This window comes from Melitaea cinxia, chromosome 7, assembly GCF_905220565.1.
Source record: "Melitaea cinxia chromosome 7, ilMelCinx1.1, whole genome shotgun sequence".
NCBI classification, from domain to species: Eukaryota; Metazoa; Arthropoda; class Insecta; order Lepidoptera; family Nymphalidae; genus Melitaea; species Melitaea cinxia.
Window position 1 is genome coordinate 4,442,365 of NC_059400.1, and position 27,378 is coordinate 4,469,742.

At 32.5% G+C, this 27,378-nt stretch overlaps 1 protein-coding gene across 1 annotated transcript; it reads left to right on the plus strand.

The window, feature by feature from the left end:
• Nucleotides 1-2,698: 2,698 nt before the first annotated feature.
• On the plus strand, nucleotides 2,699-9,446 carry LOC123655228 (GTP-binding protein SAR1b). The gene is made up of 5 exons (XM_045591055.1): nucleotides 2,699-2,867; nucleotides 3,154-3,203; nucleotides 4,344-4,463; nucleotides 6,867-7,168; nucleotides 8,709-9,446. The coding sequence occupies exons 2-5, from the start codon at nucleotides 3,161-3,163 to the stop codon at nucleotides 8,823-8,825; spliced, it is 582 nt and encodes a 193-aa protein (XP_045447011.1). The 5' UTR covers nucleotides 2,699-2,867; nucleotides 3,154-3,160; the 3' UTR covers nucleotides 8,826-9,446.
• The last annotated feature ends 17,932 nt before the right edge of the window (nucleotides 9,447-27,378 follow it).

Genomic DNA, 27,378 nt, shown 5'->3' on the forward strand with positions numbered 1-27,378 from the left:
TCAAGTATATCAATCTTTGAATCCAGTCGCTTGGCAAGCCTAGATGCTAAGCGCGAACAACGGAAATCTCGTCCTAAGCCCTCCTACGACTACACATACAATAAAGACGGGCAATTGTACTGTTTCTCTTGCTGCCGAACGTTTAAAACAAAGTTTGGCTTCGCTAGTCATCTCAGAGCGCACGCCAGGCGCTAACAGAGGGTCGCCGTAGACGGATACGTCTTGGACGACATCATCATCAATGTACATCATATATATATTTTAATTTTAGCATTCTTTTACTTTAGAAGTTACAGGGGCACAGATTTTATCACTTTGGAAGTGTCTCTCGCACAAACTATTCAGTTTAGAAAATAAAATGATATTAAGAACCTCAGATACCACACACGTATCATCATTACAGCCTATACAGTCCACTGCTGGACATAGACCTCCACAAGTTTACGCCAAAAATAACGTGAACTCATGTGTTTTGCCCATAGTCACCACGCTGGGCCGGTGGGTTGGTGACCGCAGTACTGGCTTTGTCGCACCGAAGACGCTGCTGCCCGTCTTCGGCCTGTGTATTTCAAAGCCAGCAGTTGGATGGTTATCCCGCCATCGGTCGGCTTCTTAAGTTCCAAGGTGGTTGTGGAACCTTGTTATCCCTTAGTCGCCTCTTACGACACCCACGGGAAGAGAGGGAGTGGCTAAATTCTTTAGTGCCGTAGCCACACAGCACCACACACGTATGGGTTTGATGAAAACAAAATTTTGATTTTCATTCTAAATACGGGGAACTCCCAAAATTTATTGTTTTTTTTTTTCTATTTATGTTTGAAAATCTTAATGCGGTTTACAGAATACATTTACTTACCAAGTTTCAAGAGTATAGTTCTTATAGTTTCGAAAAAAAGTTTCTGTGACATACGGACATGCAGACAGACAGATATGACGAATCCGGGTAATAAGGGTTCCGTTTTTTGCCATTTGGCTACGCAACCCTAAAAAATAAGTAGTTACGTTTTTATTAATACAGCAGACTTATAATAAGAGAATACTTAATTACACTAACACTGGAGTTTTATCATCTCATTTCATGACGACATACCATTTTTTTCGTAATTTTAGGTCTTTCGGCACGTAAAAAAAGACTTTTTCAGGTGTTTTAAAAAAAGTATTTGTACGTTTAGGCACTACATAATACTTATACATAGTTAGAAAAGGGAATTAGACACAAATCGGACACTATTAATTTGTTTCAAAGACACAATTAACCAATTAAAACACCTGCGCGCCCTACGGCTAACTAGCATGGACCGTCACAGTGACATCACAGCCTTCCGCACTAGCCGGTTAGTAAACTCCGCTAGTAATTTGATCATAACTTCGTCAGTTTTTGTCGTATTACGAAAATTTTTGGACTGTATGTTAAGGATTTTTTAGCTCTATAAATCTGCATTCTCAACTAAAAACGTTACGGATCCTTATTTGATTAATAATTTGTTTGTGTAAAATGTGTAAGTTATATATTCTTTATTACACTTTTAAAAAAATCATAATTACAAGCCATTTTTACAAAGAATGTTGGCAAGGGCGAACTTATCTCTTTATGAGATCCCTACCAATCTACCCATGGTGGTGAGAGATAATGTTGCCGCGGGACTCATAAGCGCATTTGTGATAAAGTAAAAAAAAATTAACTAAATTAAATAATTTTTAAACTAATTAATTAATTTTTTTCAGACAATATTTTTAAATTTAAGTACAATTTGTTAAATTTTTATAATTTTAATGATTCTTGATTATGATGTTTGTATTGTGGTTCCTTTATGCTATATGATTAAGTATGATGATGATTTTTATTGTTATTATCTATTATGTGTGTGAATGAATGTTGATTTGTAAAGTAATATTGTGATTATTAATTAATGTCCTTGGAATTCCTTATAAATTTTTCAATATTTTGTGATAAAATTAATGTTAAATTTAATTGTGTTATATTTTTTATGATTTTTATAGTCGATTTTTTTTCTGTGATTTAATTTAATATGAATTTGTTATATATAACTTTATTTGTATATTGTGCGTCTGTTGTCTTTTTGCGAATTGTGTGTAACACCTATAATTAAAGCAACACTTATACTTAATATTGTAAAAATTTATTCTTTTTCTGTTCTTGTTAGTGTATGTCTTGTTGGTGTTAATGTTAAATAAATAAATAAATAAATAAATAACTCAACAAAGAAGTAAAAAAATAATAATAAAAAAAGCCATATACTTATTTTACAATATATACATTCAAAATTAGTGATATAAAATACATATAAACTTAACTACATACACAGTTACATGCACATATACATACATACATACATACATACATATATTGAGAGTACAACAATAACACAACATATATAACAAGGAAATAAAAGAAATAATAATTTGTTATAATAAACATTGCAACATGCACACAAATAAATACAAACATTGGAATATATATATATATTTATATATAGGTAAGACGTGAATAAAAAAATACTATCGATCATTACAGTTTAAACCTAAAATAGGAATCTCTCAATCAGATTTATAATATATTATTTTATCTTTTCTTGTTTTATTAAATACATCAATTAATAGTATTTGACAATACTTTTTGTACTTTGCCACCTTATATACTTATAATTTTATATGATTGAATCCATAAAGCAGTGTGACAACTAACAACTTCCGGAAGTAGTGTACGTCATTGCCAACAGATAGATATCATCGTATTCAAGCTTTGAGAATATCGTCGGTTTTAACGACGAAACATATTGTAAATAAGTGCGAAACATTGTGATAAACTTACTTTAGTGTTAGTTAATCTAGTACAATTTTAATATGTGAGTATTTCATTTTTGAATCGAAGGGTTTTTAGTTGGAAGTTTTCAACTACGCAAATGACGGCCTGTCATTCGTATTACTCAATTCATTATCGCAATAATACAATTTTCGATGAACCTAGAAGGCGATTGATGTATGCGTCTTAAATGAAGCGAAATGTTTATTGCAACATTATACAACCTTAAACACTCGTTATTCACAGGAATTGCAAGTCATCATTAATATGATTATTCTTTGTGCAAATGCTTACAATGTTTTGAATTAAATCCTATCTTTACATTTCAGACTCAAAATGTTTATTTGGGATTGGTTCACTGGCGTTTTGGGATTCCTGGGTGAGTGCAGAAACGAGATTTTATTATGTTTCAATTAATTCTTATTGTACTAGTCAGTTTTTTTTTGCAATTCTATAAAATGACATTACAATAACATACACATACATAATAAACATCATAATCTTTTTTTTTAGTAAAGTTTATATAAATAAACAATCTTATTGAGGATCAATTCAATACCATTCTCCTAAAATTGTATCATTCATAGTTTTAATGTTGTTGTAAGATGTTTTATAACAGACACTTTCACATATTCAAGTTATTCTTCATTTGTTTTGTAATACAGAAATTTTCATATGTTTAAACACTTTAACAGTGAACTTGTTGAGATACATTGCAATTAGTGATAAGTGTTAAATGTGTCATTGATATTTCATGACAATGTTATACACAATACTCAATTTCAGATTTAATATTAAACAAACGGAAGTCAGAGTTGAGTTAATTTACATAAGATATAAGGTGTTTATAAAAGTATTGTATTATTTTTTTTTATTTTTTTTTTTTATTTATAAATATCTATTTATTACTTTATCAATCAATTCTTATTCTATATTTAAGAATCAAATAGTTAATTAAGAGCTATAAAGTGTAATTAAGTAATAAAGTATAATAATTATAAATTGAATATTTTTTTTTTTTTTTTTTGATATTAAGTAATCAAGATTATATCCGTTTGATAGTAAACATCATCTCAACACAACACACAAGTCTTATTATATAATTAAAGGATTGTCTTTGTATATAATACAATAATAAAATATATTGTTTATATTTTTCATTCAAATAATTTAATTGATTATAGTTGTAGAATTATCTGATTTGCCTTTGGGTTAATTTGCAATGGATTTTTCTATTCTGGGGGTTACAGTTAGAATTCCCACTCCCAAGTTACAGTGTAATTATATATATATATATATATATATATATATGTGTGTGTGTGTGTGTGTATGTTATTATTATATTATATAAAATTTTATATAATATTTATTAAATTTTATACAGTTATACATAAAAAAAATGTGTTATTTTATGAAAAATATGCATCTATATTTGATGGATGCTACCTAAAATACAAGATACCTAATTGAATTGCAGATGACTGTGTATGTATGTTAAATATATTTTATTTATCTTTAGGTTTGTACAAGAAATCTGGTAAACTACTCTTCCTGGGACTGGACAATGCTGGCAAGACAACACTACTGCACATGCTGAAGGATGACAGATTAGCACAACACGTACCTACATTGCATCCCAGTGAGTTTCAATACCTCCATCTGTTTTGTTATACTTTTTATTATAAACAGCTCACACCTAACACTCAACGGCCCTCAGTAGGATCTATTCATGGTTCAGGGCTCTGGAAACTCAATACACATGCACAAACACCCAAAGTATGACAAACATTTGTATGACCTTTTTTTATGTAACTTATACTTATGTACGATCGACAAACAAGCGTGCTGTACGCTTGTTTGCCGATCGTAAACCTTATGGTAAGCGATTACCATAGCTTATAAATGTCTGTAACATCAAAGGCATCGCAAGCGCGTTGCCGACGCTATCCCCAATACAAGCAAGAAAATTAATGCTGTGCCCTACCTCAGTTCGGCCTATACAAATATTTGCCACGAGTGGGAATCAAACCGGCAAAGGCAAGAGCCTTGCTCGAGCCGCATCAACCCATTGTTTTAGTAATTAATGATACTTGTAAACTATGAATTCAAGAACTTTACAAATTAAGGCAAGTATTTTAAATAGACAAACATATGATATATCATATATATATATATATATATATATATATATATATATATATATATATATATATATATATAAATACTACATTCCATGTAGGTCAGAAGTAAGTATATAAGTAGGTCAATGTTCAAAACGTCATAGATTAATAAGTATTATTGTGTCTATGTACCTCTTACAATGGAAATCTCACTTCACAATGTTGAACATATACACAAAGAATGTAGAAAATTTGTTGTGTCATTTTCCTTTAACATTTTACAAATATTAAACAGAAATGGTAACAAATATTACTAGAATTCATCATTCATTAATTTGACAAATTACAAGAGTTTCAAAAGAAACATCAAAGGGCTTACAAAATATGTATCTATATTAATAATTTTATTTAATACATGTAAAGAGTAAAAAAGGGAAAGAGTAAGCAGTTTTAGCGCAATAAGTTACAAGAATGTGTGGCAAGAATTGTGTTATGACATAAAATCATAATAGCAGACAAAATCTTGGTTATGAAGAGATAGGATCAAAAACTTGTTTTTTTTTTTCTATTTAAACTTCAAGTGTTTGACTGTTCACAAAGAAGCATATGTTACATTTACATATTTTTTTTGAAATACTAGCCGCCATTATGCTTAATGTTTATATCGTTACTGATCATGCAAATGTTATTTTGCCATATATGTTATTAACCCCTTTAATCCCCCCCCCCCCCCTAAATAGAGACCTACCTAATATACACACAAAACTTCGTAAAAATCAGTCCAGCCATTTCAGAGGAGTATGGTAACTAACATTGTGACACGAGAATTTTATATATAAGATTTTCTTGATAAACAGAATAATAAAAAAAAATACTTCCTTAAATGTTATAACCAGATAAGCTGCTTATTTATAATTATAATTATGATCTTTATATTATTACATTGAGTAGTAATATTTAAGAAAGAAAATATTCATTCAAATTTAATACAGTTTTATAATTTAAATATACTGCTTAGTTTTATACAAGTTCGAAATATTATTATTTTTCTTTGCATTTAAAATGGTTGGTAGTATTAATACAAAGCAAACAAAATAAGAAGTTTAGAACTCAACTGTCTGCATAGCATATTTAATGACATTAATATTTGCACAGTAGTTGATTTATGTGTATTATAATTAAATAAGAAATATGTAATTATGTATTTATTATATAAATAAAACTTAAGCATGAAATAAAATACAATTTTAGTAAATTTTCGATATCGAAGATTTTTTAAAGTAGATAGATTACATAAAGAACGAAACATAGAAAACTAATAATTGTGTTTGCAGGCAAACGAAGAAAAACCGACATGAATTACATCGACAAGTAATACAATGTAGGTAGACGAAAAAATAATCAAGCAAATACGCGTTATCAAAGATTACTCAAAAAGTTGTAATCCGAACTCGATGAAATTTAAATGTGACCACATGATAAACATTAGCTTTCGATTAATTTAAAAATCATCAAAATCGGTTCAGCCAGTAAAAAGTTATGCGGTATAATACAACGTAGGTCGACGGAAAAATAGACAACCTCTTCCTTTTTCGGAAGTCGGTTAAAAATGGCATTACTTTGATAGTTGGTCTGAAATAGTTTGTGAGGGTAGATCTTTGTTATTCTTTCCCGTGGAATATTGTAATGAAATTTGGTACATATGAAGATAGCTGGAGATCCATAATAACAATCACTCATTCACCTTAGTCTATCGCAGTCAACTGTTAGACATAGGCAACTCTAAGTTCGGTTCGTACCGGTTTTCCGCAATCCCCATCCAAAGAAAAAATGAATAACAGCCGACTGTTACCTATAAGTCGCTCACCTTAGAAGCAGACGACCGTGTGTTGACATGTATATTGTATATATTGTGTTCGCAGCGTCGGAGGAGCTGTCGATAGGCAGCATGCGCTTCACGACGTTCGACCTGGGCGGGCACCAGCAGGCGCGGCGCGTGTGGCGCGACTACTTCCCCGCCGTGGACGCCATCGTGTTCCTGGTGGACGCGTGCGACCACGCGCGCCTGCCCGAGTCCAAGAAGGAGCTGGACTCGCTGCTGACGGACGAGACGCTCAGCAACTGCCCCGTGCTCATCCTCGGGAACAAGATCGACAAGCCCGGCGCCGCCAGCGAGGACGAGCTGCGCCAGTTCTTCAACCTCTACCAGCAGACCACCGGCAAGGTACCAATATTTGCATCGTGCTAACTGCTCGATTCAGAAGTTACCATCGAGCGCATTTTTATCTGACTAAAAAAAATTATGTGGTGTCATGGGACACCAGGTAGGAACGAAGTTCCTTCGGATAGTATAGAAGCAACACAATTTGAAAAAAAAATGTTGAATTTTATATATATTTTCTAGGTCTTGATTATTTTTTTTTATTTTGTTGATTGGTTTTTAATTAAGTACGTAAAAGAATTTAGGAAATTTAGTATTTTGGAAAATAACAAATACCGTAAAATAAAACAAATCAAACAAAATAATAATATAATAATAATTCAAACTATTAAGTGAAATAAAAAACAATTCTTTATTTATTTTTGTCGACTATAAAATTACATAAATAATTTTAAAAAAAAGTTTAGTAGTAATATTTTAGTTTTACAAACGTCATATTTACAGTCGTGTGACTGATATTACGCCACTTCCGTTATATATTTTTCTTAGGGTTTTAGTATCACATTTTTTTCAGTTCGGTCGCCCAGCCAAATATTGCCGTAAGGAACTTCGTTCCAAAAAAGGAGAAGTTTTCCATTCGACTGTATCTTGTGTGTTTCGTTATAACTTTTTATTGTGTGTACCGATTTAATAATTCTTTTTTATTAAAAATTGCTTTTTGTCAGTTGGTCCCATGTAATTGATGCGTATTTAGTTGACTATATTTTGACCACCTACATTGATGATATTCTCATTTTGTTACTTGTCGATGTAATTGTTTTTGTTTTATAACAAATACATTTATTATAATAAATGCATATTGAATATATTTTATAATTTAAAACAGTATTTCCGTATAAGGGTCACACACCACATGACACTTAGACGACGACTATCTCGTCACTAAAATTTATATCAATTGTGTGATTATTTACACATAATTCAGCGCCCCTTTCGATTCAGACAGTGGTATAGTTTAAGGAACTCTTCGTGGAACATCTTGTGACGCTTTCGAGCAGTAAAATTGTGTTTCAAATACAGCTGTATAAAATATTTGGGTGATCGGCACACAAGTCTACGGCTCACTTGTTGGTAAGCGATTACCGTAGCTTATAGACGCCTGCAACACAAAAGCATAGCATACGCGTTGACGGCCCGACACCGACTCGCCAGTCGCTCTGGCCACCTTACTCACCACAGGAACAACACTGATTGAGACTAATGTTATTGTTATATATATATATATATATATATATATATATATATATATATATAATATTATATTATATGTTAGCTGTGATCTTCTGTAAGGTAGCGGTACTTCCCCAGGCTGCTCCAGATTTTGAGTAGGATATTCCCTGCTGTTTTACCTCAATATGTATAAGAAATTTCATATGAAATAAATATGTACATATATGAAAATTGTGCCATTATTTACACATAGTACTGTACGCCTATTTGAGTCGAACAATCTGTATCACATATTACCTTATGATGCAGATAGTACTATAGTTCAGAAAACTTTCCATTTCCTTTCAAGTCCTAATGTCCGGCCACCCCGCAGGGCAAGGTGTCGCGCTCGGAGCTGCCGGGGCGGCCGCTGGAGCTGTTCATGTGCTCGGTGCTGAAGCGCCAGGGCTACGGCGAGGGCTTCCGTTGGTTGGCGCAGTACATCGACTGAGCGGACCACCCCCCCCACTCAGTTCCACCGCTTGTCCGAGCCCGACGTCATCTTACTTTGCATGTGAATTCATTTTAAACATTTTCACTCTTCGAAACGTAGTTTTTTCTCTGTTTAGTGAGGGGTATTTTAAAAATTTCTAGGACTTTTTAATGAAAACCTGTAATTTTGGGAGGAATATAATTGAAGCGCTCGGTGTGAGCGCTGTCCCCGTTGTCCGCATGCTCTCGATTTTACTATGTAACTGACTGAGCAAACATTATTTATACTTTTATAGTATTTTAGTGTCCAATTTTAAGTAGCATTAGCGATTAAACGCTAGTTACGATCCCTATGGCTACATTTGATTTGTGTATAGAATGGTACTCGTTTGTAAGCAGGCGACCTCTCGCTACCTAGTAATGAAACAGTATTGGCTCTGTTTTCAAATATGACTAAGCCACACCATCACAAATATACCAAGTGAAATTAACGGAATCACATGCAGCGGCTTTGAAATGCAAAATGCAATTATCACATTAATTAAATAGAAGTGGTTATGGTGGTGGAATATTACGGTTTGAAGAATGAATTGTAATCATACATTACAGTAAAAAAAGTAAATAAAAGATTTAAAACGTATTTGATTGGTCTTTTTTTATTTGTGATCATCTTTCGATGTAAATTACATTGTAAAAGTAATTCTTACATAACATTACTATTTTCCTTTCATTTTCATAAGGACCTTCCCGAATCACGGGATGCAATTTGTTATTCTTCACAGATATAACCTTAATATGAACGATGTACTTACGATTCATATTACAGTACAAAATAATAATAATGTTACAGTTTTTTGATTACGAGCCACTTCTTACTAGTTAGCGAGTTCAGATAATGTCAACCCAAGTAACTTCATACTCTTTGTTATCGTGAGATGCTTCTAAGATTTTGTGCCAGACAGTCAATATAAACAACATGTTATGTGACTTAAAAGCTACAATGCATACATACATATATCAGAAATATACATTTGATTTGTTTACTATACATATTTTAAGGACAAATATGTATTTCATTTCTGTCCCTATATTAATTAAATATGAATTAAAAAATAAAATGTGAGGAGAATATTTCTCACTGTACAGATAGGTTCATTGATTGCTATTAAATACTTTTTATTTACTAAGCGATTTCGTTTAGAATGGAAATATCACAGAAATTGTTGTTTTTTTTTTTTTGGTTTTTGAAAACTCGGAGACAATCACTGAAGGTGTAAGCGTGGCCGATTTTTATTTCGCTGAAATTTTTTGTGCTTTTTCTTCCAGTAATTGTTCTTATGATGATATCTAATTTTAATATTATCTGAAAAGTTTTCAAATAAGTATACCTATAGATAATAATAGATAAATATATATTAAAGTATAATCACTTTCTCTATTTTTATTTTATTTTCATTCCATTTATGGAGTAATAATTCTGTTACTTTGATAGTATATAACATGATTACTTATATTATTTATATACAATATAATTGATGAGCAATATAACAATTATATTTTTGTAAATTACTTGTACTATTATGTTCAGGCAAATCTGAAATGTTAATATAACGATTAGTTTGTGAAAACGGCTGGCTAGCAATGTGCCCGACCTGTTTTGAATAAATAATTTCTTGTTGAGTAATGTCGATCAATAATAATATTATTTGTGGTGCACAAAGGTTTGTTTTCAAAAAAAAAATTTTTGGAACATTGAATACTAGCCTTTTATTTATAAATTATCAAAAACTTTAATTATGTATTTTTACAAATCAGTGACAAAATGATTGTGATGGGTCGTTTCTGTACCGCAATAAGTTGCTTTTTTTTCAGTAAAAGTTTAAAAGTTCTGGTAATTAATTTGCAATATGTCCAAAACGTTTGTAATAAAATTTATATGGAACATAAAAAAATATTTTATTTATTCCAATTTTTACCTACTTTACACTTTAATATTTTTTGTCGTGCAGGTGATAGACACATTACTAGTAGACACATATAACTATAGTCGTGGGTCATACAAATACACTAGAAAGTCGTAATAAATCTATTGAACGAGACCTCGTACAACACTAGCAAACAATAATTCTATTGCATCTTTAGCAGCATAAGGAAAAGTGGTGTTGAATTTCTCGTCTACCACTGAAAAGAGAGGATTACTCCAACCAGACGGTTGTTGTGTCTGGCGGGCTAACGCCCAAACGGTTGTTGTCGGGCTCTTGTATATATACTCAATCACTTTGAAAACTCTGATAACGCGATGTAGCATACGTTAGTTTTCTTTCGGCACGTGTCATACCGCTCACAATGTGGAAGACTAAAGAGGCCTATGCCCATCCGTGGGATGATACAGGCTGAATACATATAAATTAATCTCAGAAATTAATGTTAAATTGCATTACATTTTTTTATCGTAACTGTTTTGCACTGAACAACAAAATAACATACAAAAAGTTCATCCGATATTTCTTTTGTGTAACTTACCTTCGTAGTAAACTAGTATAATCTGACATCTTAATTCTAGTTTGCACTATACCTATTACTCCTCCTACAATAATCTTATTTAATAATTATGCATTGTTTTTAAGAATGTTTCAACTATTTACTTAATATATAAAAGAACCAGCTACCAACGGTGTAACTAAATGTATAAATAACTATGCAATATTTTGTAATTTATAATGTAATAATCATTTAAAATTGAATACGTAGTAATTTACAAACATTCGTACTAAGTACATAGGCACATATATAATATTCTAATCTATAAAATTCTCGTGTCGCGGTGTTTGTAGTTAAACTCCTCCGAAACGGCTTGACCGATTCTCATGAAATTTTGTGTGCATATTGGGTAGGTCTGAGAATCGAACAGCATCTGTTTTCATACCCCTAACCCCTAAGGTTAATAACGTAGGTAATTTTTCTATACAAATAGTTTTTTGATAAAGTGAACGATATAAGATTAGCAACATTAGCAGGGTGCAGCCTGCATGTACGTTTCAAATTAGATTTGAAACGTACATGCAGGCTGTACAAGTACTTTTCGGTATTTGAGGTTACTCTGTGTTGTGACAGCCTTTTCATTTCATTAAGTTAAAAATCATCAAAATCGGTACACCCAGTAAAAAGTTATGCGGATTTCTCTGAGATCTTATCATCAGATCCTGGTTTCCTTACCATGGTACCACACTTAGGATATCTCCTTTCCAAAAAAAAGTATTATCAAAATCGGATCATTAACGAGGAAGATACATTAAAAAATGGATATATTTTTTCAATTCGACCGTATATGGTCGAATTGAGTAACCACCTCCTTTTTTGAAGTCAGTAAAAAAATATTCCTTGATCATCAAAGGATAAAATAAAAAATAAAGAATTATTCATAAAATAAAAAATAAAGAATTATTCAGGCTAAAACAATGACTGTAAATTGATAGTGCCTTTTTAGTTAACATCGCATGTTACTTGACATATTACAGTGAAATTTTTGACAAGCGGACGGAATGAGATTGGGCGCAATTTATGAAAGTTTTATAGTAAGTAGATTTACCAGAAATAATTGTGTCTGCAGGCAAACGAAGAAAAACCGTCTTCAATTATATCGACAAGTAATAGAATGTAGGTAGATGAAAAAATAGTCAAGTAAATACGCATTATCAAAGATTACTCCAAAAGTTGTAATCAGATCTCGATGAAATTTAAATGTGACCACATGATAAACATCGGCTTTCGATTAAATTAAAAAACATTATAATCGGTACCCCCAGTAAAAAGTTATGCGGATTTTCGAGAGTTTCCCTCGATTCTCTGGGATCGATCGGATTCGATCCCTGGGATCCCATCATTAAATCCTGGTTTCCTTATCATGGTACCAAACTAGGGATACTTTCCAACAAAAAATGAATTATCATAATCGGTTCATAATAATCGGCGCGGGGATGTCTATCCGTTACGTTTCTAAGCCTCAGTGGAAAAAATCTTCCACTCTGCCGACGACTCCGCGTGGGTACTTGTATATATATAACTTATATGTATACTATATGCCTTGTAACATTGTTTTTACTTTTTTTATTTATATACGCTTCAGCCTGTAATATCCCACTACTGGGCATAGGGCCTCTTTCCCCATGTAGGAGAAGGATCAGAGCTTAATCCACCACGCTGCTCTAGTGCGGGTTGGATTAAGCTCTTGGTTTTTATTTTTAAAGGTGCAAATTAAAAAAAAAAAAAAAACAGTAACTGGCATCGCGGATTTTTTTTTTTTTTTTTTTTTTGTTTGAAGCTAAATTCCGGCAATGAACGTGTTAAAACCGCCTAGTAAGTTCGTTGGCGATCCGACAAGTTTGAAATTTTGCTCGTAACCCGCCTCCGCTCGTGCGTGTGGCAGTATTGCGAGCCGCGAGCCGCCAATTTTAACTGACTTCCAAATACGGAGGAGGTTCTCAATTCGATTAAGAACCTTAGAACTTTTGACCACCCAGGACCGATTTCTATGATTTTTGTTTTAATCAAAAGGTGTTGTGTGTCGCGTGTGTCCATTTAAATTTGATTAAAGAAGTAAAAAATATATGTGAAAATATTATGAAATATACAGTAAGAAAAAAATAAAACAATTATTCATGTAGGAACACAGATTTAAGAGCCATTTCACAAAAATCGGTAACAATCCGCGAAATTGTAATATTTTGACGTCGTTAATCTCAGTGTTGGATGCAATAATGTAATTTATATTCTTGAAATATAATAGAGCAACCTTTGTTGTAGTCGATAGTTAAGTAGATCAGAATTTTGATTTATATTATGTGTATAAAATTATTAACCTTTTCATCAGCCTCCTCCCTGGGTAAACAAACGGTCGCAATGTATACTTTGAAGTCCTACTTTTCAATACCCTCTACGTTGAAACCATTTTTAAAAAATGCGTAATATGTGGAATATAATTTTGTTGAATAATAGAACAGAGTTTTATTCCATTTGTATCTCTATTAATCGATAAAAAAAATGAAAGTTACGAATATTTTCCAAATAAGTATAATTTTAAAAGCGATATTTTTCTTAGAAAACTAAGATATTTTAACGAACTATCTTCATCAAAGTAAACTTACATCATTAAGGAATACAAAAAAAAAATGATAATTAAAAGATGTAATCATTTTTAATACATTTTATATTAAATAATAAAAAGATAGTATATATTACCACGCATCAAGCCCAGTGAATCAGTCGAACGCTAGCGCTCTTAGAGGTAAGGTCCACGCCAAATTCTGCGCAGCCGTCTCTTTCGCTCACACGCGCCAAGCGCCTGTTGTTATAGCGGATAAACCGCATTTGATACTTTCATAATAAAATATAAATAAAATAAACATATTACGAAAATGACTGTAAAATAATATAATGATAATTTCTGTAAACAAATGTATAATTTAATTTTCTTTTCTCACATTATCAATACAAATAGGCATTTCAATTTGTTTGTCTTGTTATTTGTTAATTAATATGTTGGTCGGTGTCGATGTCATAAAATGCTATTTTATTCATATCGTAAATATTAGATTCATTCGTAAACTGAAAATTGTTTTAATAAAATTGATTTTTTATTTTTATTTTAAATATATTGACTGTTGTTATATAACATACTTGAAATTTTTAACAAATGAATTATGTAAAAAACATTTTATACCACAGTTATTAATTTTTATTATACATTAGAAAATGATCAAGATGGTCTTTTGGTTGTCACACTATACTTACTAGCACAAAGATTGCGCAGCTCGTACGACTCGCGCGATGCGACCAAATTTACCTAAACTTGCAGAGCGTAAAATTGTGAAATGGCTAAATAAATATGTAGTAACTTTTTTACTCTTAAAATACTTTAAATTCAAGTGATTACAGAAGTAACCAAAAAATAAATAAATAAGAGAGCAATTCCTTAGCAAGAAGTAAATTGGTAGTTACCTATTAAATAATAATTTAAAAATATATAATATTAATTTATAAAACGTTGATTTTTGTTTGTGCATTTTTTGGTAAATTATAAAACTTTCTTAAAATTAATAAATGAAAGATTAACATTATATTGCTTAAGTTGGTATGGTATTTACCTCTCAAATAATAATATAAAAATATATAATATTCATACGAGTATATCTTAAAATGTTGATTTTTGCTTGTGCATTTTTTGGCAAACACAACTTTGAATTACAGAACTTTCTTAAAATTTATAAATGAAAGATTAAAATTATATTGCTTAAGTTGGTATAGTACTTACCTATTGTTATGGTACTTAACTAAAGAAAACTGCCTGGACCATGTAATCATGCGAAGCAATAAGAATTCGGCTACATATGTATGTAATGGATACCCCTTTTACCGATCATTGCCCCATACTAGTTTGCTGTGAAATGATTTACAAAAATACTACGGCTTCACGGTCTATTACCTATGTCGATGAATCAGCTATTCTGACTAAACTAAAAGAGACAGACTTTTCCAACATTTTAAACAGCACTGATCCAGAGGATGCGGCGAGGAGATTAGTACTGGCAATATCTTCTCCCATACAGGGCCATACTCATGTTATAACGCTCTCGGGCAGGAAGCGAATCATAAAACCCCCTGGATTACTCCCGGATTACTCCGCTGCACACGACATCGTGATAAATTATACAAAAAAAAAAAAAACTAAAAGGAATCCTAATGACTTGGCTGCCAAAATAATCTATACTCGTTACAGAAATTTCTGCAATAATTTGTTGAAGAAAATATAGACTGACTTTGAAAAATATGAATTCCGGAAGACTGGCAGATGTTAACTTGGGCTGTTATTAAAAGAGTCACCAATATATCTAACGAAAATACTAACACATCAAGTCCTCTCATAAAATCATCTAATGACCCGATCGAGTCAGTAAACAAGGTTAAGGAATTCTTCGCAAGCATAGGTAAAAATTTCGCATGAGTTGGTTGTCTAACAACATTCTGACTTTAAATTTGGATAAGACTGTGTTTATGACATTTAGCTTAAAGCGCTCTTTACCCTCCAATTCTTTCTCTATAACCGCACATAAATGCTATCCCGGACACGGTATTTGCAGTTGTAGCAATATAACTCGTTTTTGTGTTGTAAAATATCTAGGTATTCTCGTTAATGAAAATCTTATTTGGAAGAATCAGATACAAGCTATTGCCTCCCGTTTGCGTAGACTTACGTACATCTTTAGACAATTAAGATTTCTCGTACAGTTCTAGTTTCCAAATTATGAATATGGTTTATTTTGCCCTTGTGCAATCGTTACTTGCTTACTGCATACCAGTTTGGGGTGGTGCAACCAAAACAATCTTGCTTCAACTGGAAAGAGTGCAAAGATGTAAAAAAAAATAAATAAAATAAAATTATTAAAATTTTTTTATTTTTTAATTATTTTATTATTGTTTGATCTTTTTTTGGTGATTCATGGTTCATGATGATCATTGTGTTTGTGTTTATATTTTGTCATCTTTGAGATACGACGCTTTGTGAGGATTATATATTACTATTAATGACTGCGACACAGTTTTGTACTAATGTAGTTATTATCGTTACAAATTATTTTTGTTATGTACCAAATATTTGAAATAAACAAATATTATTTATAATATTATTATTAAATAATAATATAAAATATATAATATTAATACGAGTATTATATTAAAATGTTTCCAATTTGGCAGTTTGTATACTTCGGAAGAAAGTTTTGAACTTGTATAAGTGTAGGTATGTATACTACAGTAGATTATTTAGCGAAGCGCATTATTTATTTTTAGTTTAGTAAAAAAAAATAACATTCATGCATTGTAATATCATAAGATCAGATTGAATTTTAAACTATAATTATTGTTTCCTACTACAAGTAGTACTGTAGATATTGAATAGTCTAGATTGGACAGAGAACAATTTATTTGAAATTTACCAAATTTAAAATAGAAAAAAATGTATTTATATACTAGCGACCCGCTCCGGCTTCGCACGGGTATAAAATATAATTATAGCCTATGTCATTTACTGAAAAAATGATTAAAATCGATCCAGTACTTATGATTTATTCATTACTGCCCGTGGCCCGCACGCGTTAACTTTAGAGTATAATTGTGTTTGCAGCCAAACGAAAAAAAAAACCGACTTCAATTACATCGACAAGTCAAAGATCAACAAGACGAAAAAATAGTCAAGTAACTACGCGTTATCAAAGATTACTCAGAAAGTAGTTACCAGATCACGATAAAATTTAAATGTGACCACATGATAAACATCAGCTTTTGATTAAATTAAAAATTATCAAAATCGGTACACCCAGTAAAAAGTTATACGGATTTTCGAGTTTTTTATTTATTTATTTTTTTATTTATAAATTTTTGATCCACGGGCTCAAAATGCCCGTGCCTTTGTTTATCATGCATGCATTATAATACCACAGGCGATTTTTCTACTTATTATACTACAGATCAACAGTCATGTGACTGCCTAGTAAAACTAGGACGTGGTCCGACGCCGACGGTTTTTTTTTTTCCTTACTAAATACTGTTTATGCAGAAGTATACACATAATTGCTTTCTAATTTCTAACATTATTATTTTTCTTATCTATGTCTATATATACACTTATTTGCTAGTTATCATATATGTACACTTATTTCCTAGTTACCATATATGTACACTTATGTTCAACTTACAATGTACACTTAACCTATGTTACTGTTATTAAGGGTTTATATAATAAATAACAGAAATAGATAACTTATACGTATATATATATATATATATATACATATATACGTATAAGTTATCTATTTCTGTTATTTACTTAAATTTTACTACATAATTATTTATTTATCTATTTATTTGTTTTATTTTATAGGTACATCCACAGACTACATATGGAACATTATATATGATTTACTATTACATTATTATCTAATATGTAGCCCATTACGGGGTACACAACATTTCACAATATATTAATGCCGTGAAGCAAGTATAATTAAAATTACTTCGCCTAAAAATTAAAAGTAAAAATCCTACTTGTTAACAATAAAATTCATTTAAAAAGGTCATTAATCAAATGTATATAAAAAAGTAAAGTTAAGATAATATTAATAATCAAACATAGCTAGCATTCAATAATAATAAATTCAATAATAAGAAGTTCAATAACAAATATTTAACTAAAATTTAAATAATTATATCAACATGCAAAAATAATTGCTATTTGTAATTATTTAATAAACGAAAAGGATATAAGAAATTAAATATCTATATATCTACTTTCTTATTTCTATACCATGAGCCACGCCTGCCCCCAGCATCTTGAGCAGAGCTCTTGCCAACGACATATCACGCTTGTGGATAGTTCTTTTAAGGTTGTGCTCCAAGATTGTTTTCGTCGAAGCACCCAGCGCTCGGCTAACGAACCTGCCGATTGCGTCATCACCGTCGTCAGTGTAGTACACAGGTGTTAGTGTGTATTGTTAACGCTACTATCGCCGATTTTCGAGAGATTCCCTCGATTTCTCTGGGATTCCATCCTCAGATCCTGGTTTCCTTATCATGGTACCACACCTGGGATATCTACTTTCCTACAAAAAAAGAATTATCAAAATCGGTATACCCAGTAAAAAGTTATGTGGTATAATACAACGTAGGTCGACGAAAAAAGCGCAAGTAAAAACGCATTATTAGATCTAACTCGAAAAGTAGTTGTTAGATCTTTCGATTAAAACAAAATTTGTCGCAATCGGTCTACCCGGTCAAAAGTTCTGATGTAACATACATAAAAAAAAACACATTAAAAAACCTCCTCCTTTTTTGGAAGTCAGTTAATAACAGTATTTCTCCACTATTTAATGGATGTTATTATACATATAAACCTTCCTGTTCAATCACTCTATCTATTAAAAAAAACCGCATCAAAATCCGTTGCAACTTTGTTTTATACTATCTTTTAAATGTTAAGAATATCTAAATATGTTTACGAATATTCGGGAGCACGCAAAAATGGCATTACGACAAAAAATATGGAGATATTGGAAAATCCTGTACCTGTTTTTGTGAATGAACATCTGACTCCTTATAATAAAACTCGCTTAAAAAAACTCAGGAATGTAGCGAAGGACAAAGAAATTCAATATGTTTCGACAAAAAACGGCAAGATCTATTCGAGGAAAAGCAACCCGAGTCCAGCTTTCCAAATACAGACAGAGGAGGACATAATGAAGTTGAAGTGATTCTAACCCGTTACAGTTTAAAAATAATATATGTTTTATGTGTTAATTTTCCATGTACTGTGTGTCCTTTGTCTCGGTATAGTCTTTACAGTGTTTTTTTTTATCACTGTACATACGACCCATAAGAGTGCACTATTTTAACAGATATAAGTATAACAGTGGAATGGGTATGTATGGTTTTACACATTTTAGTTCGATGTATGTATTATTCAACATGTTTATAGCATCACATACCCGGGAATTCACTTCTTTTCTGTTCTTATTTACAAGACTATATTGATTTTTTTTAAAGTACGCTTTCTGTCTATTAATAAACAAAACTTGCTACAAACTGTAAAAATATTGTTTTATGTACGCACTATCTTAATTTTTAATGTGTGGTATATACTTTTTTTTTTTATTATCTTTATTAGGGACTTTTATACATATGTACATGACAGTCCTATACTAACTTATCTATTATAAAACTAACAATTTTAACATTTTTAAATAAACTAAATTATAATACTAAATTATTACTAGATCTTAACTTAATACTACTAATTACAAACTCTAGTATACATTTGGCACATTGGGAAGTTGGTTCAGACAAGATCTGATTGAACAAGCCGACTTCCAATATATTCAGGCCTAGCTTGGACACCAAGTCTCGTCTGCTCCGTTTGTAACGGACGCATTCCTTCAAAATATGTTGTACGTCTTCTACATAATTACATACTTCGCAATTTGGCGTGTCTACTTTTTCATTAAATATGCGAATTTATTTAGAGGAATGTGTCCGCACCTTAGTCTTAGTGCCGTTACAACAAGAGTCCGTCTCATATTCGTCTTAGCAAACCATGGAATACGGGAGGCTGACACTGGATCGTTTTAGTTTGGTATATACTTGTATGTGTAAGGTTAAGTAGTGCACAACTATTGAGCGAATATGCTATAATACATTGTAGTTTATACAAACGGTTTCCTAAACGAGTTGAATCCAATTTTTATTCGTCCACCCGCAAAGTATTTTATTGTATGAGTTTCCTTAGTATTTCATATTTTAATGTCCATAATATAATAGATGAAATTACAGTATTCGAACTATATTGGAAATGTGTTATTTTAGATTTAAAAACGTTTCTATGCATGACCTCCTGGCGTAATATTTTTACTAATATGGCTAATAAAAGTTTAAACATTTATTATCAAAATGTTCGCGGGTTAAGGACTAAATGCGCTGACTTCCAATTGAGTTTGTTAAGCAATAATTACGATATAGTTATTATAACGGAAACATGGTTGTGTGATGGTATCTTTGACCGGGAAATAGCAGACGACAGGTACGATGTGTTTACACACCGCCTCCAGTCTTTTTATTAGAAACCTTACACTTTCTAATAAAAAGACTGGAGGCGGTGTGATGATGCTGGTGCGACGCGATCTGGGTGCGTTGCACTTAGCAGTGGATGACTATTCTGGCATGGAAGTTATGATAATAACCATACCTGCGCGTGTCCTTTCGGCCACCGCCGATATACAAATAATCACTGTCTACTTACCGCCCGATCCCGCTCGCTTACCCTCTAACATAGATATTTTGGTAAAAATGATGGAAAGTTTATACAAGTTAAATAACTCTAATAATTATTTATTAATTGGAGATTTTAATCTTCCGTGCGTACCGTGCGTGCGTGCGTGTCGTAAAGAATTTAGCCACCCCCTCTCTTCCCGTGGGTGTCGTAAGAGGCGACTAAGGGATAACAAGGTTCCACAACCATCTTGGAACTTAAGAAGCCGACCGATGGCGGGATAACCATCCAACTGCTGGCTTTGAAATACACAGGCCGAAGACGGGCAGCAGCGTCTTCGGTGCGACAAAGCCAGTACTGCGGTCACCAACCCGCCTGCCCAGCGTGGTGACTATGGGCAAAACACATGAGTTCACGTTATTTTTGACGTAAGCTTGTGGAGGCCTATGTCCAGCAGTGGACTGTATAGGCTGTAATGAATCTTCCGTGCGTAGCATGGAATTATTGCGGTCCAAAATTCGAGTATTGATCCTAATTGAAAGTCTAACGTTTTTAGGCATGAAACAATACAACTTATTAAAGAACTATGCAAGAAATACTTTGGACCTAGCCTTTTCTAATCGGCCTTTGAAAGTGACGGAATGTACATACCTATCCCCTTTCAAATATGGATAAAGCTCACTCACCCTTTACGATTGATATTTTGGACCTGAATATAACTCCACTCGTTGAATCCACGGAACCTAGACTTAATTATAGAAAAGGCAACTATGATAGCTTAAACAAATATCTTACCGAATTGCATTGGGAAACTACACTGAATTCAAACACAATAGACGGTATGCTCGATAACTTTTACTTCTGTATAAACGAATCTATTTCTAAATATGGGTCATAAACAAAAATGAGATTCAAAACTTGAAAATAAAAAAAACTACCTTTTCATGTAAAAAATCAACATTTATTATAAAATGTAGCAAAAGGATCATTTTATGACTAAATTCAGAGATCAAAACCTTATTCTCTACAAAATTTGCCACATTTTCATTTTTTAGTATCCAAAGACGACGAAGTCAACAGAAAAGATAAAATTTGGCTTTTTATCAATAACGGTGCTTTGCAAATTCTATTAACTTATACAAAATAATAATTACACTGCACTTAAGTGCTTAATATAAAAACAAAACAAGCTACACAACATTTGTTAACCTTAAAAAATATAATAAAATTGTCCTAGGAAGTGATTATCTCTTCTGTTGACATTATAAATATCAAGAAAAAAATAATAAAAAAATAATAATAATATGGTCAATTAAAATCTCTTAAACAAAATATAGAATCTTCATCGCCACTGTCTGTTGAAAGGAAAAAGACTTATTCTTTTTTAACCGACTTCAAAAAAGGAGGAGGTTACTCAATTCGACCGTATATATACATTTATACATATTTTTTTATGTATGTTCGGGGATAACTTCGTCGTTTATGAACCGATTTTGATAATTATTTTTTCTTTGGAAAGGCGATATCTCAGGTGTGGTACCATGATGAGGAAACCAGGATCTGATGATGGGATCCTAGAGAAATTGAGGGAGAGATGGAAACCCTTGAAAATCCACACAACTTTTTACTGGGGGTATAGATTTTGATGATTTTTAATTTAATCGAAAGCCGGTGTTTATTGTGTGGTCACATTTAAATTTCATCGAGATCTGATTACAAGTTTTGGAGTAATCTTTGATAATGCGTATTTACTTGACTATTTTTTCGTCTACCTATATACGTTTTATTACTTGCCGATGTAATTGAAGTCAGTTTTTTTCATCTCGAAAAATCATATCAGACTCATCAGAATCGGAAATTACTCTCAATCTTTTCTTAGGACGAACTTTGTGAAATTTCTTCTTCTGGCACTGAGAGTCCACTAAAAAGTTTGTCCACGGAAGGGTAAACAAGTTATAAAATGCTATGCAAAATATAAAATTTTGAGGTTAGTAAACAACTTATAGAGTTTTTTCCAATGGCCGCCGATATCTCACTAGGCAAATAACAATTTGCATTTTTTCATGATAATACTTACCGAAATATCAACGTAACAGAAAAGTTGAAACGATCTTTGACATAAATTACAAACAATCACTTATTTAAACAAAGGTTTATTTCATTTTCACTCATAGCAATCGAACCACTTTCAACTATGAGTTTCAACTGCCAGCTAAACAGTTTTGCCAAGAAAAATAAATAAATCATGTTGCGTTTCTTTTATAAAAGTTTCGAATCTATATTTTAGTTACACCACGGAAGGGGTCGCAAGAACTGATAACAATATGTTTATGTTTGATAATTCGGTTAATTAAGATAATTATTTTACACAATATAATTTATTAATAACTATAGGATATTAGTAACAAAATTATTAATAAATAAATTAAAATTTATCGTTTACAGTATTTTTAATGAAGTCTATAACTTATGAGCATCGACTGGAAACGGTCCACGGGAAGGGATTTAATTGTAAGAATTACTTTTTTTTTTTTTCCTTCGACAACTAACAAAAATAAAGATATTTTAAAGTAAATCAGTAAAATGTTCGTTTAATTATATTTTTTCCTACAAATAAAAGTGAATTAAGTATTTTTTCACACAGTTTTATAAAGAGCATAGTTTTTTTGGTTGTTTTGTTTATGACCCATATATACCATTTTCAAAGCGAAATGGCACTAAACGTAAATATCCTGTCTGGTATAGCTCAGCGTTGATAAATATAATTAAGGAAAAATCAAAAGCACATAATCTATGGAAAAAATTTAATAACTATCGTGATTACAATGAGTTCTGTATGCTGCGTCATAGAAAAAAGGAAGTACAACGTTTATGTTATGATAGATATATTTATAACATACAAAACTCTATAAAAGAAAATTCAAAAGCATTTTGGTCATACATGAAATCTATTCGTGGTAGCTCTAATTATCCAAAAATAGTGACTTACAATAATAGGAAATATCTGGATGGACAATCTATTTGTGAGGCTTTCAGTGTATTCTTCCGGGGTGTTTTTGGCACTGGTTCAGTCGCAAATTTTGCTTTAAACGATGAAGAACATACGCCTGCGTTGGACTCGATTTCAAAGCTTCACATTGTTAAAAACACAATAGAAAAGTCTTTATTACAATTAGATATTAACAAAGGAGCAGGCAGCGATGGTATACCTTCACTGTTTTGGCGTAAATGTGCTAAACAGCTATCAGCCCCAATTACTTTTACGAGTATATTTAATAAATCTCTAAAAGAAGGCGTATTTCCCAGTGTTTGGAAAAAAGCACATATAGTTCCTGTTCACAAAAAAGGCTCTAAGGTAGAAATCAAGAATTACAGAGGTACATCCATAGAGCAAAATGGGTACATTCATACTAAATACAATAGGTAAAATATTCGAAAAATGTGTATAATATGATGCTATATATCCCGTCATCGTTAAAGGCATACCTAATAACCAAACATGGATTTCTTAAAAGATGTTCGACGATTACTAATCTTACATGTTTTTCGGAATTTGTACTATCTAATATGGAGAAGGGCGGTCAAGTGGATGTTATCTACACCGATTTTGAGAAGGCTTTCGACCTTGTGGATCACGAGATACTTCTGTACAAACTATAGAGGTTGGGAATACATGGGGATTTGTTAAGGTGGATAAAATCCTATCTTACTAATCGTTCACAGGCAGTCGTAGTAGGTGGTTTCAAATCTAACTTCACTAAAATACCTAGAGGTGTCCCTCAGGGATCGCACTTGGGACCTCTATTGTATAACTCCTACCTATTTGACATATCGGCCTGCTTAAAGCATTCCAAAAATCTGATGTATGCCGACGATAAAAAAGTATACATAAAAATAAAAAGTCTAAAGATTGTTATCGTTTGCAATCGGATTTGAATTCACTTTATGCGTACTACGCACATAATAAGATAAATGTCAACATTGAAAAATGCATGCATGCGTAACATACATTAAAAAAATACAGTCGAATTGAGAACCTCCTCCTTTTTTGGAAGTCGGTTAAAAAAGAAACTGTTAAATAAAAGACATATTTCGAACCATAGCGTATATTACGAATAACTACATTGTCGAGCGCTCGGGCGCTCATTCCGAATCTACACTATACTAAATATATAAAACTAATATTTAACACCTTCAACCTTAATTAAAGTGCCTATAATACTAATTTTGTTATAAGTAATTGTATACTATTTTGATTGAAAATTAAACAACGAACTTAATGACAAATACACAAATTATATGCTACTTAATTACTATCTATTACTCATTTATTTATTTATTTACAGATTTTTTTTATACAATATACTTAAGTCTATACAATAAATTATATATATTTTCTAGTTCTTGATTTTTTTTTAATTATGTTGATCGGTTTTTAATTAAGTACATAAAAGTATTTAGAAAATTTAGTATTTTAGAAAATAACAAATAACGTAAAATAAAATAAATCAAAGAAAATAATAATAATAATAATTCAAACTATTAAGTGAAATAAAAAAACATACATATGTCTTTATTTATTTTTGTCGACAGTATAAAATTACATAAATAATTTTAAAAAAGTTTATTAGTAATATTTTAGTCTTACAAACGTCATATTAAACAGTCGTGTGACTGATATTACGTCACTTCCGGTATATATTTTTCTTACGGTTTTAGTATCACATTTTTTTCAGTTCGGTCGCCCAACCAAATGTCAGGCCTGCCGTAAGGAACTTCATTCCAAAAATATCGATCAACAGTTTATAGTTTTCATGAGAGATTATCATCGATGCCATATCGTTTTACAAGTTTTCGTATGCGTCGTAAACTAACCTGTTGACTATCATTATTAATTATTTCCGGAACATGACTACCTGCCTCCTGCACACTGGGTACTACCGGGTTAGTAGACAATGAATCTTTCCCTTTGTTCGCTATTTCCTGAACTGGTGATAGCACCTTGGCAGCCTCCCCTTCCTCATTCGTTCCGTCTGCCGTTTTGTTGTGGTCCACTGGGAACAACAGAGAAGGGCGGGAACGTCTTCCCGACGAGATCGAGTGTCGTCTAATATCACTCAACGCAGAATGCGCCTGTTCCGTGTTTTTGTTTGTGTTATTCAACGCTCTCGACAGTAATTGGTCAACGTGCCTATGTACCTCCGTTCCATTGATAGATTTTACTTTATAATTAGCTCAACCTAATCTGTATATAATCGTTTCTGCCGTCCATTTATCAGAATTATGATATTCTCTAGATCAAACTGGGTCAACCGTATTGAACTGCCTAATCATGCCACCCGTAGCCGGTTCGACTTGCGTTTGGCGCACTCTTATTCGTTCTCCCTGGTCTGGTTTCAAACAATCTAAACACATGCGCAAGATACGCCCTAATAACATTTTAGCTGGACTTTCTCCGGTTGTGTAATGTGGTGTGTTCCTATAAGCTAGTAAGAAACGACATAACGCGGCATGTACATCTACTTTTGCCTTAAAAGCTTTTTTAATGGTTCTCTTACATATTTTACCGCATTTTCCGCGGCTCCGTTAGAAGCCGGATGATAAGGAGCCGAAAAAAAAATGATCGCTTCTATTATTATTTAAATATTCTTTATATTCAGAGCTGAAAAATGGGGGCCCATTGTCGCTGGACTAGGTGTTTCGGTAAACCGAATTTTGACCACATGTCACGCAACACTTTAATTATGGACTAATTTGTGGTGGTACTCATTTTTATAGCTTCGATCCACTTCGAGTGAGCGTTCACTAGAATAAGATAAGAGACCCCAGCCCCAAGAAGTCCACGTGCAGCCTTATCCAGGGCCGGTCCGGCAAAAGCTACGGGCTTGGCACGTAAGCGGGCAGTGCGTCCGCCACCGCCGCGCACACTGAACACGCGCAGCACTTCACCTCAACCACCTCGTCCAGGCCCGGCCACCACACGTAGTTCCGTGCTAACGGCTTTGTTTTTAATATGCCCATATGACTTTCCTAAAGTTCTGAAATTACTCCTACGAGCACAAGGAACGACTACGTGATGTCCCCACATCACGCTTCAGCCCTGTAATCCCCACTACTGGGCATAGGCCTCTTTCCCCATGTAGGAAAAGAATTAGAGCTTAAACCACCACGCTGCTCCAATGCCGGTTGGCGAATATATTCCTTACTATGAGTAACGATTGCTATCTGGTGTACATAATAATAACCGGCACCGACGGCTTAACGTGCTCTCCGAGGCACGGTGGGGAGACCCAAAAGGACTGCACAAATACCCAGACCATGGCAAACACCTGTATGGCCAATACAAATGTTTGTCATGTGCGGGAATCGAACCCGCAACCACCAGCGCAACAGACACAATCCATGGCTGTGACCGTTGCGCCAACGCGACGTCTATGTCCCCACATAATACAACCTAATTCTGAATAAAGTTCCTTCCTACGATAGAAATACGGTTTTAATTCATTTATTTCGACATAGTTCGGCCAACCGTCATTTACGTATCTCGTAACGCGGCTCAATATTTGGTCTGAGGCGGTTTCTTTTTTAAAACTTTGTAATCTAGTAAAAGGGTCAAACACAAAAACGTTAAAAAAAGTGTTCAGGCTACATAAACTATAGATAGTAATTATTTTATCGTGCAGGATTTTTTTTTAAATTCAAGGTACAACTTAGGGCGATTTGATTTATAAAGTTTTTCAGATCTGATGACTAAAATATT

Bases quoted from the DNA above. Each gene is read 5' to 3' on its own strand.
- LOC123655228 (XM_045591055.1), top strand. From the start codon at position 3,161: ATGTTTATTTGGGATTGGTTCACTGGCGTTTTGGGATTCCTGG. The intron at 3,204-4,343 runs GTGAGTGCAGAA...ATTTATCTTTAG, and splicing joins TGGCGTTTTGGGATTCCTGG to GTTTGTACAAGAAATCTGGT. The intron at 4,464-6,866 runs GTGAGTTTCAAT...TTGTGTTCGCAG, and splicing joins CGTACCTACATTGCATCCCA to CGTCGGAGGAGCTGTCGATA.